Source organism: Elephantulus edwardii, unplaced genomic scaffold (assembly GCF_000299155.1).
Source record: "Elephantulus edwardii isolate Elephantulus edwardi_28Jun2011 unplaced genomic scaffold, EleEdw1.0 scaffold00057, whole genome shotgun sequence".
NCBI lineage: Eukaryota > Metazoa > Chordata > Mammalia > Macroscelidea > Macroscelididae > Elephantulus > Elephantulus edwardii.
This window is the reverse complement of record NW_006399807.1, coordinates 13,614,413-13,629,824: the sequence shown is the minus strand read 5'-3', so window position 1 is coordinate 13,629,824 and position 15,412 is coordinate 13,614,413. Positions and strand designations below refer to the sequence as shown.

Genomic DNA, 15,412 nt, shown 5'->3' with positions numbered 1-15,412 from the left:
GTAGAGAGAATAGTGCAACAATGAATGAGTGGAAGCCCAAAATCTCTGTAAATGTTTATGAAAATTAATAAAATATAATTATAGAAAAAAAATATACTTCAAAAAACAGTATTACACAAAATAGAAAGTACTGTCTTGTGCTGATAAATTCTATACTACCAAGAGAGTTCTAAGGCTGCATTCTGCTCAATATTCAGGGAACAGATGATTCCAATTTGTACAGCTCTTTTAGTGAATGTAGAAAGGGAAAATATTCCCCATCTCATTTTAGGATTTTAGAATAATCTCTATATGAAAACCAGGAAAGGACGTTACTCAAAAAGAAAATTGCAGTTCAGTATCATTGATGAACAAGAATGCAAACTTAATCCAATAATGTATTGCAATCCAGCATTACCCAGTTCTGTTTATCCCAGGGATACGAGTATAATTTGATGTATTTAATGAATTTAATTCAGTACATTAATGGATTAAAGAAGAATAACACATGACCATCCCATTGATGGAGAAAATAGATGATATTTAATATACTTTTATGATATAAAAAAGCATCTTGTGTTTTTAAACATTTTTTAAAATGTTTTCAACATTTTGTGTTTAAAAAAACTTTTATGAGGGGGAAAAAAAAACAACCCTCAATCCTAAAACAGAAAGGATTTATGATTTAAACATTTAATGAGGAAGCTTTAGAAACATTGATTTTGTCACAAAAAGATCATCGAGAATGCCTATTATAAGCATCTCAATATTTCACCATACTCCTTAAACAGGGCAATTAAAAAAAATCCCTGTGCCCATCAAAAAAAACACATCTCCAACAGGGAGAGCCACAGAATGGGAAAAACATTTGGTAATGACATCTCTGTTAAGGGACTCATATCTAAAATGTATAGAATATTCCAGCACCTCAACAAGAAAAAGGTAAACAACCCAATCACAAATGGGCACAGGATATTGATAGATACATCATCTAAGTAGACATTCAGATGGCAAGCAAACATATGAAGAAATTTTCAAAATCCCTAGCTCTAAGAGAGATGCAAATCATCTCACACTAGTAACAATAACAAAATACTGTAGAGCAACAAACAATAAATACTGGCATGCTTATTCACTGCTGGTGGGAGTGTAAAATGGTGCAACCACTATGGAAGGCAGTTTAATGCTTTCTCAAAAAGTTGAAAATAGAAATACCATTTGATCCAGCTGTTCCACTACTGGGAATACACCCCGAAGAAACCAGAACTGCCATCCAAGTATATATCTACATGCCCATGTTTATTGCTATGTTATTTACAATAGAAAAGAGATGAAAGCAACCTAAGTGCCCATCAACAAATGAATGGATAGGAAAACTATGGTATATTCATACAGAGGAATACTAAACAATACTGAAAAACAGTGAACTCGTAAATCTTTACACAACAAGGGTGACCTTGGAGGACATTATGCTGAGGGAAATATCTCATTCACAGAAGGACAAATAGTACATAGCACCACTGTTATAGAGCAGATCTGACATGGAGGGTTGGGAGAAGAAAGGATAAGAGTGGATAGAGAATGAACACTGCATTGAAACAAATGATGTAAAAGACTATAAAAGAAATAATATGATTAGGCATTGTACATATGACAGCAGCCCAGAATTAGAGGTACATTGCAAAGAAGACTAAGAGAGGGAGGGGAAAGTGTGCAACAATGAATGGACTTTTTTTTTAAAGTGAGCTCAGGGAGTGTGACAGGGTAGAGAAGAATAATTTAATAGGACAACTGAATACAATATTAAAAGACTAGAAATAGTGTCATGTAGATTGCAGATGGGAATGAAGATTTTTTAAATAAATTAGGTTTAATTTCCAAATGTCACATTACAATATATCTGTGTGTCTGTAGACAATCTAATACCTTGTACATAGAATGAGTAAGTACTATTTTGTGAAACGTGTTCACCTTTGTGGAGTAGAACGGTTAACTTGTTTCAGATAGAGTGTGATCACTGTGAGTTGTGTTCACAAAAAGGGTAGGTGAGTAAAAGATGCTAGAAGGGTGCCAACACAGTGTTTCTGTAGGGGAAGGTAAACTTCTACCTGAACAAAATGAAAAAAAAATTTTACAGATAAATTAAAAAGCAAAATGTGAAGTTGAAACTTTCTAATTAGAAGACGTGAGGCCAACTGGAGTTTTGAGTTCAACAACACAGTAAATGAAAAGAGTGCAGTTACAACGTGGGAAATATAATCAGTGACATGAAATGCAATGTATCTGAATCATTGAAGGAAAACCAGTTTGTTTTGCAAACTTTAACTTAAATCACAATAAAAGGTTGGTTTTTTTTTTAAGTAGGATAAATAGATAATATGGAAGAAACAAAACTTAAATATATCTCCTTTAATAATGTTGAACCCAAATCGTGTCAACTAGTGACTGTGTTCAACTTTGTACAGTGAATCAGCCCCTGCTCAGTCTTGTCTGGTCCTCAGTCTGCTGTGGTCAAGTGCATTGTTCAAGTCTCTCTGTTATTCCATCTTACTGAAGGTCTTCCTCTTGTTTTCTGACCCTTCCACTTTTCCAAGTTTGATGTCTTTCTTCAGGAACTCACCTCTCCTGATGACTTGCCCCAAATATGTGATTAAGGCTCATCATCCTTGCTTCAGAGAATTCTGATGTGACTGGATTAGGAAATTTGCTTATTTCTATTGCTTAATCTATTCTAGAATAATTTAATTTATCACCTTCTAAAATGGCCATGTGACAAGTAGTGATTATTTGTTTATTGGTTTACTAAAATTATGAATTATAGAAGTCTGAGAACAGTTCAACATATCTATGGAAACTGCTAGTGGCCTTACAATTTGACATAAGTGACAGTAAACCTAAACTAACCAATAAATGCTTTTTTAAAAATGCAATTGTATAATTTGAGGAATGATTATTAGGAACTAATGTTGAAATTTATATAATTATTTAAGATGGTACATAATACATATTGCAGTTTATTTCATTCTCTGATCTAATGAATGAACTAATAATTTGGTAGGTTTGTTTTGTTGTTGTTATACATTTTAGAATAGCTACCTTAGACTGAAGTGTTAACTCTTAGTTGAGGCCATTCTCTCCCTTATGATCTTAATTGTTTATATTTCATTGACTTGTTCTTTGATATGATTTTGAATAAATGTATTTTTCTGAAGTAGAATTAGTCATAAGGGAACTGTTAACATGTTTATAATATAGAGTTACATGTTTATAATATAGAGTTGGAGAAAGTTGTTTCTTGGATCAAGTAAAAAAAATACCTGACTTAAATATAGGTCTTAATGTAGCCAATGTGTTTTTTTGGAAGAAACTTCTATGCAAAAACTGGACATTTTGTGTTTTTTTTAATCAGTTTTTTTTTTTTTTACTTTTTTTATTCTAGGAAAGTTAAAGGAGGAAATATTGATGTGCACCCATCAGAAAAAGCACTCATTGTTCAATATGAAGTGGAAGCTACAATTCTTGGAGAGATGGGTGATCCCATGTTGGGAGAACGAAAAGAATGCCAAAAAATGTATGTTTCTTTATTCATATACATTGTAAAAGTGGTGAACTTTTTGTAAACCTGGTTTGATTTTAATCTGTGTAGATTATAAGTGGTTATGACATTCTTTTAGACATAGTTCATGTTAGTAAAACATATTAATAAATCTAGACTATATTTCAGAGAAAATCAGGTTTATTTAAGCATAATAGAAACCTGATGAAAAATACCTATTCTGATTTATCCCATTAAGTAAATATATATCACAAGATATAAACTACTAACTATAAAATCACAAAAGATATATTTTATGTGGACCAGTTTAGCCTAATTTAGCAAATTTATAGTTAATAGGATCTTGGATTTTTTTTTTTTTAGGCTCTAGATTTACAAGTAATATGACACGCAGGAACTGCCAAATGATCCCCAGACCTTGAAGTCATCCTTTTAAATCAGCCCTCTAAAAGATGTTAGTAATAAGACAAGTATGTTCTGACTTAATAGATAAGTTGACTCCAACTTGTAGTGACCCTTATATACAGCAGAGAGAAGCACAATACTTGACACATTTTGTTCCTACATTTGTGATTCAAGGAGCCTGCTAGGAATCCTTTATTAGCTTGCCTTTATCCTGTGATCTTCCTTTAACTGTTATTGTGAGTTGTGAGTACCTTCAAGTTGGAAGTGACTCCCAGCCGACCTTCCAGTGAGTTTTCAGAGGCAGTAAATCACGAGTTGGAGACTGTCCATTTTTCTCCTGCAAAGCAGCTGATGGATTTGAACTGTGTACCTTTTGGTTAACAATGTAATTTCTTACCCTATGCCACTAGAGCTCCCTCCTTCCTAACATAGCTTTGTGGAAATAAGGATAGTCTGAGATCACCTAATACTCTCTTCTAATCCTGTTGCCTACATAAAAAGGATTTTATGTGAAAACTAGTTAGAAATATTTGATGGTACTAAGTATAGTCAACAGCTTGTTACTAGGAGTACAAGTAACGAGGGTCAGCTGTACAACTCTCCAGTGATAACTCTGTCATGTGATTTTCTTTTGTGGCATAAAATCCTTTATGAATAGAAAACCCACTACTATCACATCATTAAATTATCTCTTGTCATATTGTTAGACGCTTTTCAGTATAACTCATAGCAGCTCCCTGGACACAGATCTGAACTTTGACCAATCCTGCATCATCCTTAACAATCTTTATCACCCTCGAGCCCATTGTTAGAATCCTGAGTCAGTCCATCTCATTGATGGTCTTCCTCTTTATACTTGACCCTCTACTTTTCTCACCATTTTCCAAGGATTAGCCCCTCCTGACAGCATGCCCAAAGTCTGTGAGACCAGTTTCACCATCCTTAAACTCTAAGGAGCACTGTGGTTGCATTTCCTCCCAAGATAGATTAGTTTGTTATTTTGGCAGTCTATGTTGTATTCAGTATTTCTCTCTATAGAATCCAGCTGCTCCAGAAACTTCCCAATCTGGATTCCAGCCCCAAACCTGCCTTACTTGGATTAAAAGGGTGACCATGTTTGCTTACATAATGAAAGATAATAAAGTTTGCTAAATAATCTAGTAGAATGAAGAGAAATATACATTATTATGCACATACACAGTTGATTCTCATTATAAGTTTATACTGGGTATTCTTGCATACTTTTTCTGGTTAGTGTGTTTGTATTGCCTAAATTTTGAAAATCATGACAATCTTTTCAGGTTTAATTATTAATTTAACATCCAACGAAGCTCTTCTAATTGTCACACATTCATATTTCAGTGGAGAAATGCAGTTTTTAGTTATAAAGAATAGATTCAGTAGTCTGTTCATCTGGAATTAAGGGAGATTATTGTTTGAAAGTCATCAGACTTTCTTTACAAAGGGTACATTCACAGCAGAGTCAGCCACCTGGAATGAGTTATTACAAATTGTGGTTAGAAGAAGTAGATTTAACATCAGTAAAAGGAAACCTTAGTTTCTCAATACATAACCCAAGCTTCACCATATTTGGAAAAGAATAAGATTGTGAGAACAAAAGAATATTATGATTTATTGTTACAAAGATTTTATCAGTGCCAGGCTGGCTCAGTTAGATTAAGATAGGTGTGAAGTGAAATGTTATGAAATTGGACTATCCAATGCCATGGCCCAGGTCCAGAAAACATATTTCTTGCTTTCAGTAGTAGTAGTTTTTGTGAACCATTGAATCAGAACTGACACATAGCTGACCCTCCAGTGGGTTTTCAGAAGCAGTGAATTGCACAGGGGATTGCCCACCTTTCTCCCGCAGAACAGCTGGTGGATTTGAGCTGCATACCATCAGGATTGCAGTGCAGCTTCTTACCACAAGAATACCAGAGCTCAAATATACAAAGAGATGAGATATAGTGTGAGTGCATCATCAACAGAGACTTGGCTCTTTGAAGATTTTGGCTTTTTTTAAGAACTTGGTGATTATGATCTAAAAATTATACATCTGCCTTTCTCCCAAGATTTTGGTACTGGTGTAATAGATTAAGCTGTTTTAATAGGCTCAAATCAATGATACTCAATGTTGGTAAGTTGAGTCCAATGCAGAGGAAACTTTCTTTGGGTTTCCAAGGCTATAAATCTTTACAGGAAACGACTCCTCTTAACTGGTGGATTTACTAACACAACATGTTATACACCTAAACTGCCTAATCAAGATTATATTCTTACCTATTAGGATAAGCCAGAAAACATACCACTAACATTTTTGAAACAAATTTGCTCCCTCCTCAATTTTTTCCTGGTCTTTCGTAATAGGGAAGACTTTAGAAGAAAGATCTATATGGTAAAAGAAGAAAATATATTTACTCCAGATGTTGTTATGTGCTTTCAAGTCATTTGTGATTCATAGCAATGTTATGTTCAACAGCTCTGAACCCTGCTGTCTTAAGCCAATTTTATTGTCTTCAACACACCTACCCCTTGACCCCAGTTACCAAGTCAATCCATCTCATCCAAGGTCTTCCTCTCCTACAGTGACCCTCCACCCTTCCAGGCATGTCTCTCTCCAAGGACTAGTTCCTCCTGGCAACATGACCAAAATGTGTGAGACAGACCTTCAAAATCCTTACAGGAGCAGCCTCGTTTCACCCTGTCCAGGATAGACCTATTTGTTCTCTTAGCAGTCCATGGTATGTTCAATAGTCTATTCCAACTTCACAGCTCAAAGGCATCAATTCTTCTTGTCATCCTTAGTCATCATCCCGCTCTTATGGATCTTGTGCTTGTAAAGGTGGACAGAAAGAAAGACTCCTAACAAGGTAGATTGACACTGTGACTGGAGCAGTGATCTCAAGTTTATGAGAGATGTTGAGGATGGCGCAGGATAAGACAGGATTCAGGTCGGTTGTGCATGGGGTCACTGTACTCAGCTTGATGACACGTAACAGCAATAACAACATGTTTGGGGAAGAAAGATAAATGTAGGTGTTATGTTTCTTTTCTTACCTTGCTTATACTTCTCATAACAGTTGCTTTGTAGTTTCCTAAGTATGAGTACTTGACACTTTGTTATATTCTTACTGTAGAGATATATGGTCAGGTACATTTAAATTATTTGTAAATTATTTATTTCAAAGAAGTGTATTTGAAGCTATTGCTTATTTTATAACATCTGAGTTGGGAAATTCTGATGTTCTGCAGCATTCGTCTTAAGAGTCTCAATGCCAACACAGATATAACTTCTCTGGCACGGAAGGTAGTTGAAGAGTGTAAACTTATTCATCCCTCAAAACTAAATGAGGTTGAGCAACTGTTGTATTATCTACAAAATCGCCGAGATGCATTGTCAGGAAAAGGTAAGTAGTAGAATTAACTGATTTCTCAATTCAAAATCAGAGTGGTTTGCTTATAGTTTATGGTTTTGATATTTGAATATTTTTCCTAGTTCTATGAATAAGTAAATGAAAGATTAAAAATTGTGTTTGTTTTCTATGTACTATGTTCTACATAGATACTTTCACATAAATCTTAAGTTCTAGTGGCCTAGTGGGTATAGAGTTATACTGCCAATCCAAAAGCAAATGGTTTGTATCTGCCAACTCCTTTGCAGAAAAAAGATGAGAAATCTCTTGCCATGTGATAAGTGGCCACAGAAAACCTGCTAGGGTCAGCTATGAATCAGTTCTGACTCAACAACACATATCAACATGAATGTATTTCAATCATATTAACTCTACAGAAATAAAAGCATAGAATTTACAATAGGAACTTTATTATCTCTGCTCCAAATAGACAGGTCCTTGGAGAGGGACATCATGCTTGGTAGGGTGGAGAGACAGCGCAGGAGGGGAAGACCCTCTATGAGGTGGATTGATTCAGTGACTGGGGTGGTCGGGACGAGTGTGTCAGAGGCAATGCAATTGGCACAGGATAGAGCAGGGTTTAGGGCTGTTGTACATAGGGTCGCTATGAGTTGCAAACCACTGGACAACACATAACAACAACAACAACCAAATAGACAAATTTTCTTTATTAACCTTTAATTTATAATTTGAAGATATTATGAAACTATTTAAATGTTATAATATATATTATGTGCTTTAAACTCTCCTAAGAGTGCAACTTTATTAACCTTAGTCAAATATTACTTTTTCTTTCTTCAGTGTTCCTGTTACTATTTTCCTATCCTAAATTTCCTTCTTAAGGAATCAAGTCATTAAGAGATTAAGAACTGTGCAAATAAAACTAAGCACATAATTATTTATATAATAATTTCTAAATAATCTCAACCAAAACATTTAAATGAAATTTAATTTTTTATTATTAAGTGGTTAGTTATACTATCACACAATATTTATTAAATATACATCTTACTTTAACCATTGGTGAGTAATAAAATATGGTGCCTTTGAAATAATTTATAACCAGATTTTGCTTATACTAAGTTTTTTTAAAAAAATGAGAAAATCTGTTACATTTAAAAAGATTAATCATTCTTACATCTCCATCCTCAGCAAATAAAATGCCACTGTTTTGGGGGGAGTTTTTTTAGTTGAGTTTTAATAAAAGTTTATAGAGAATTTGGATTTCCATTCATTCATTGTTGCATAAAATGTCAGTTTTTAATGCATACTTTTTTAGCTTTAAACAGAATCTAGTTTATGATATGACCGGTATATAGTTATTGATTTAATCACATGTCTCTGAACATGTTTAATGATGAAGTATAATATTTTAAATTTGATTTATTCTAATCACGTGCTGCCATTCAGTATATACTTGTTAATTATGATAGGTGCTATCCTGATAAGTAAAATATTATTAATCAAGAAGTTTAATAGGTCCTATCCTGATAAGTAAAATATTATTTATCAAGAAGTTTTATAAGGGGAAATATTTTAAGTTTGAATCTTCTTGTTAATATATGTATAAATGAGAGATTACATCTTCAAATAGATGGTGAAAAGTGTGCAACTTTTATATTTATAATATATCTATTTATTTATATTGATCTTTTCATTTATATTTCTAATATATATTTATATTGGATATACTATAGTTATTACTGATTTTTTTTAATGCCAATTTAGTGATTCTGAAGGTATATATAGTAAAATATCTTTTAATAAATGAAAACTCGTTCACTGACTTTTCAAAGCAAATCAATTTCCTCACTACCTTTGCAAGAGATTAGAAGACTGTGAGGAAAGTTTCACATCATCATAACATTTGAAGTCATATAAAATGCTTTCATATATTAGATTTATTACTTTTTGAGAGCTATTTCAGTTTTTCTTTTCAACCCATTTCTTTGTTCGGTATTTCAAAGCCAGAAGCCTTGATTTAAAAATTATTAGAACAAAGCAAATTCATTCTATGATTTTTCTTTAGTTATATAATACTTCAAAAATAAACTGTTTGAAGTAAAATTTAGCTGCTGAGAAATTGTGACCTTGTTTAGAATGACTTCTGTCCTTTTTGAAGATAACAAGAACTTTTATTTATAAGGTATATTTAATAATTATAGAATAAAAATTTAAATATTATTTAACTTAAGTATATATGTGTAGCATGTATGCTTAAGAATTTTGAGCCACATCATTAAAATATTTTGAAATCATTTTGCTAGAAAATAAAACTTATGCACCATAATTCAGCATAACCAGTGATTTAAGTTTGTATTCAGCATCTTTGAGTATCTCTTTGGGAACAAATAGTATTGGCCTTCAATTTATGATCTTAATTTTAATTTTAAAAATGCTGTTTTTAAAATAACTTTTTTATACTAGCTTTAAAATTATTCAAGTAATTTCTTTATTAAGGTTCTTTTGAGGGTATTGGTGATTTTTTTAACCTAAGTCATTTCTTTTTCTTTGCCTTGTTGATTTTTTTTTAATCTATTGTATATAGGGTTGCAGTAAATAAGCATCAAATCAAAAGTACCTAACAACGGCAACTTTAAATGTGAATTAGGAAAACAAGGAGAGGAAACATAAAATAGACAGTTTAGTTTTTTCTTGGTAAGCCTGGTTATATGTGCAACTAAAATATTACTTAGAAAGAAAGAAAATTATAGTGTCTAAAATAACTTGAAACAGTATTTCTAGGCTTTATTAACTTATACTTAGGTAGACAATTGAGTCCACATTTTGAGTACATATTTTTAGGTTTTAGACCTTAAAGGAGATATCCTAAGCACAAACAGGTAGATAGTCGAGTCCTGCACTCTTTTTGAATGCCTTAAAGCAGACATTCTAGCCACAGAGAGGCCTTTGAAACAGACAGCCCAGATTCAGGGAGTCCTTGACACAGACAGCCCAGATGCAGTGAGGCCTTGAAGAAGACATACTAGATTAAGGGAGGCATGAAACAGACATCTCCAATGTAGGGAGGCCTTGAAACAGACCATCCAGATTTAAAGAGGCCTTAATGCAATCAGCCCAGATGCACTGAATCCTTGAAGCAGACATCCAAACACTGTAGAGTCAATACTTTATAATCTTATCTGAAAAAAAAAGAACTATATAGTAACATTTTTATACATTTAAAAAATAAACTATTCAATTTAAGATAATGCAGCTTTCTTAGAAATAGACTCAGCTACTGAAAACAAAATATTTAAATGTTTTGCATTCAATATCTATGTCTATATGTATTTTTTACAGAAAAAAAGGAAAAACCTAGCAAACCTAAAGATCCACCTCCTTTTGAAGGAATGGAGGTAAGACTGTATTTTGATCTAATAGACAATGGCAGTAAGATGTTGCCTACAATTAAAATCATAATTAAAATGTGGCATTTAAACTTTATAATTTGCTCAAAAAGGTAGAAAATTAATGTTTAAATTAATAAAGATTATTTATTGTGCTTTTTAAACAATTTATAGAATAACTTGTGAAAAATGTTTAAATTTTCTCACTAGAAAAGTTTTGAAATATTGCCTTATCTGTTACAGTAGATCCATATTATTATTTTTCACTTCATTAAGATATTTTATAGTGAGAGAAAAAATGTTTAGTTTTTATGTACATTTTAGCATGTGATTTATTAATCGTTTTATACTGGAGCATAATTCCTAAAGGTCTAATTTCTCCCCTAATATTATTTTTATATCTCTGGTGACCTAATGATAGGTTGTACTGCCAACCTAAAGGCAGGTGATTAGAATCTACCAGTTGCTTCAAGGGGGAAAGCTAGGCAGTCTCCTCCCAAATAGCTTACAGTTCGGAAAGTCAGCTGGAGGATCAGCTACGATTCAGCTTTGACTGAACAGCACATAACAACAACTGCTTCCTTTGTTTCAGATTGATGAAGTTGCTAACATTAATGACATGGATGAATATATTGAATTACTATATGAAGATATTCCTGACAAGGTTCGAGGTTCTGCTTTGATCCTGCAACTTGCTCGAAATCCTGATAACTTGGAAGAACTACTGTTGAATGGTAATTTAGATCTATAAATATTAAAATCTAAAACTTACTGTAAAGAGTTAAAAAATCTATTATAATAGGAGTAGAAGTCTCCTGGGTGATGAAGTTAACCTGGTTGGCAATTAAATCTATTCTGATGCCCCAACTTTTAAAAAATCAGCTATTGAAAACCTATAGAACACAGTTGTACTCTGTGACATGTGAGGTCACCATGAATTGGAATACTCATTGTTATGTAGTTTTACTTATAATAGAGGTGCATGGTAAAATTACTTGTAACAAAATTCTCTAAGCTCATTGCTCTCAAATTAGAACCCACCCAGGGCCGACATTCATTGGCCTTCTAAGGTTGCACATTGCACAGAATGAGATTGTTTGGGTTTTTTCCCTTGGAGCTACTGGTGAATTCAAATCACCAGAGAATTGGTCTTTGGGTTAGCAGCACAACTCCCTTTAGACTACTCAGATATTTTACAACTCTCAATTTCCTTCGTATTCAAATTTAAATTTTAGTTTCATTTAAGTATTCTGTATGAATTTGTGTATCATTTAATTTAAACAAGGAAAATTTAGTATTAACTGTAATGTATCTTCTACTCTGGATAACTTTCTTTTTTAAATTAGGGAAACATTTGCCTAAGTGTGTACATAATATTATTTATTAAATTAAGGTTTCTTTTCTTTCAAAAAAATAAAAAATAATATAGTTTGTGTTGTAAGTTTACAGAGTACATTACTTTTCCAGTCAGTAATTTATACACATTGTGTTTTAGTAACATTAACTTCAGTTCCCTTAAGGTAACACCACTCTTCCCATGTTCTCCCTCAGTTTCTCTTGTTCTCTCTACCACTGTCCATTCTTCCTTCTTTCCTACCCCTTTATGCATTTTGAGAAATTAGAGTTTTAGTTTGAGGCTTCTGTCAATAGCACAGCAGAAGTTATACTGCATCTTTATAATTTCAGTTGCTTTTCACAAGAGATGCTTTGTAAAGAAAAGGAAACACAAGTAAAATCTTTTGCTCGGTAATGACACTTTAAAACTATATTAAATGCTTGATTCCCTGTTTCTCCTTCTGCCAGAAAAACATGAGAAATGTCATTATTATTTGGTTTTCATCACTTGAGAAAGAGTATCTTTTAAGTGTTACTATATTATTATAATGGATGTTGAATAGAAAAATAACAGTTTATAGCTCAAGATCATGTCTCAGTATCTATCCAGAGAGTTGTTCCAATTAGAATATTTGCACAGTATAACTTTTAAAAATATACCACTAATACACACATATATTCTTTTTTTTTATTTTTTTTTACATATATTCTTTTAAAGTAGTTAGAATACTTCAGATAAAATCTACTTTTAGCGTTACCCTTAATGTTTAATGAATTCTTCCAGATCTTTTTAATATTTTATATAGATATGTGTGGTTATTGCCCATATTAAAATATAGATTATTGCATTATATGATTTTTTAAATCTTGAACTCAAGAACTCGTTGTTAATCATAGCTGACCCTCCAGTGGCTATCTAGAAGCTGTAAATCACACGGAAGGAGATTGCCCACCTTTCTCTCACAGAGGCACTGGTGGATTCAGACCACCAGACACGTGCCACATTTGAATTAGCAGGACAACTCCCTATGGACTACACCACCAGAGTTCCCTGGGTTTCTTATATAACACACCCAATATATTCTAACTCTTAGTTTCTATTTCCCTCACAAAATATAGTAGGAATGTTTATTAATTTAACCTAAAGCTAATTTTATAAAATATTTTAGCATAAATTACCCTGATACTAAAATACTACTTTATTTTTTCTGTATTTTAATTTTATTTACTTTCTAATTTATTATAATTAAACTAATTTTAACTTTTGCTTTTTCTAAATTTATCTTAATATTTTGTCCTTATCCTCAAATATGTGAAAATAGGTATTACTTTAGAAAATGGTAGTACAGTAAGAAGATAACAAATGCAAATGAAACCAATAATTAAATGACCTTCTTTTGTACGTATTATGTTCCTTTATCTAAATCACCTTTATTTTTCTGCCTGTAATTGGAGACTTAAAGCTCTAGGTTAAGCGTTTTAAAATAAAAGTTGTATTTAAGTTTTAAAAAATAGTTTTCTGTGTTGGAAAAAAGCATCCTACTTTTTTGTTCCAGTTCTGTCTTAGCCTTGTTATTTATTAATGACCAGACATTTAAAACCAAATCATCCTTTATACCAGAGGTAAGGTGAATGATCATTCTTTTTTTTTTTTTTAATACATCCCCCTTTTCTGTAGAAACTGCCCTTGGTGCATTAGCAAGGGTCCTGAGAGAAGACTGGAAGCAAAGTGTTGAGTTAGCTACAAATATTATTTACATCTTTTTTTGCTTTTCCAGGTATGTATAAATATGAAGTAGAATTACTAGTCTTTGTTTTTCTCTACCACTGGTTCAATTTGTGAGTCACTTTCTTGGGATTTGTGTGTGTCTGTCTCCTTATGCTCTGCCTCTGAACTCATACATGCCTGTTTCCCATCCCCTGCCTCGCTTTCTGTTGTTCATTCAATTAGTCCACACTATCCATATGTGGACCATAAACAGGAAGATAGTGAGTACTCCAAAGATTTAGAGTATGAGGCTCTGGAAGTAAACTGCATCAGATCTACTTCTAGTTTTGTTATTTATTAGCTTTGTGATATTAAATGCATTATTTCTCCATACTTCCCTTTTCTTATCTGCAAAATGTACAAAGTAATAATAGTACTATTTTAGTACTTTTATGGTAGCTTTTAGGTATAAATAAATTAATAAACTATTCATTCTAATTAATGTAGAGAATAAGTCTTGACCTAGACAAAATGCTCAATAAATGTTATTGTTGTGTGTACAAATATTTTTTGATTTGCATGTGTTGTATATCCATATATATGATTTATTAACATATATTCTTTAAAAAGAGTATGTTTATTCAGACATTCTGAAAAGTTTCCAAGAATAGTTACATGCTTCTATTTTAAAATTTTGCTAGCATCTCCAAATCAGATAGTAGATCATTATCTGAAAGAATAAATTCTTTAAGAAATACTTACAAATACTATTATGTTACTGATTTGTTAAAATGCTCTGATATCTGTTTTATGCAAGAAAGTAGATTTCTTTTTTTAAAAAAAAATTTATGTATGTATCTATGTATGTATGTATGTGTGTGTACCGTCAAATCAGATCTGACTGGTACAGGAGGAGATTGTAGAGCATCTGGTGGATTTGAACTGCACACCTCTGGGATTGCAGTGCAGTTTCCTGCCACTAAGCCACCAGAGCTCACCAAAAGTAGATTTCTAATGTTACATTATTAGCTCCTTTTGTAGTACTCTAAATTTTTTTTAGAGTATCTACTTTAAATAGTTCGTTGCAATCCTGAAGGCTTGCGGTTTGAATCCACCTGATTCTTTCCTGCAGAAGGAGGGACAGTCACCTCCTATGCCAGTTAGATCCAATTCACTGTTACACAATAAGAAGAAGAAAAAAAAAATATATATATATATATATAAATTCTAACCTTCTAAAAATAATTAACAAATAATTTCAGATAAGTGTAACATTTTAAAAGCTATTAGGAAGTAATTTTATACTTTCAGAGTTTTCTGGTATATGCTATGATTATATTAATTTACTTATTTATCAATGCTTACCTAAAACAGATTTTCTCCATTCATAGAATATATTCTATCAAATCCTTATTAAAATATCTTTTTCTAAGCTTTTCTCAGTTTCATGGACTTATCACTCATTATAAAATAGGAGCTTTGTGTATGAATATCATTGATCATGAGTTAAAAAGACATGAGCTTTGGCAAGAAGAACTTTCTAAGAAGAAAAAAGCTGATATCCTTTAAGAATGGAATTTCACCACATTATTGCCTATGGGTATTAACTTTTGGATAGATAGGGGTTAATTCTGTTACTGTCATTTTTCTTTTCCACTTAAAT

General features: G+C 32.3%; 1 protein-coding gene across 1 annotated transcript in view; it reads left to right on the top strand.

The window, feature by feature from the left end:
* The first annotated feature begins 3,425 nt into the window (after positions 1-3,425).
* Positions 3,426-15,412, top strand: part of KIFAP3 (kinesin-associated protein 3) — a 213,303-nt gene continuing 201,316 nt past the window's right edge. The window contains exons 1-6 of the mRNA XM_006887460.1: positions 3,426-3,550; positions 7,196-7,350; positions 10,660-10,715; positions 11,299-11,440; positions 13,720-13,819; positions 15,183-15,307. Of these exons, the coding sequence (XP_006887522.1) occupies positions 3,507-3,550; positions 7,196-7,350; positions 10,660-10,715; positions 11,299-11,440; positions 13,720-13,819; positions 15,183-15,307 (622 nt within the window). The 5' untranslated portion in view covers positions 3,426-3,506. The remainder of the gene's footprint in view (positions 3,551-7,195; positions 7,351-10,659; positions 10,716-11,298; positions 11,441-13,719; positions 13,820-15,182; positions 15,308-15,412) is intronic.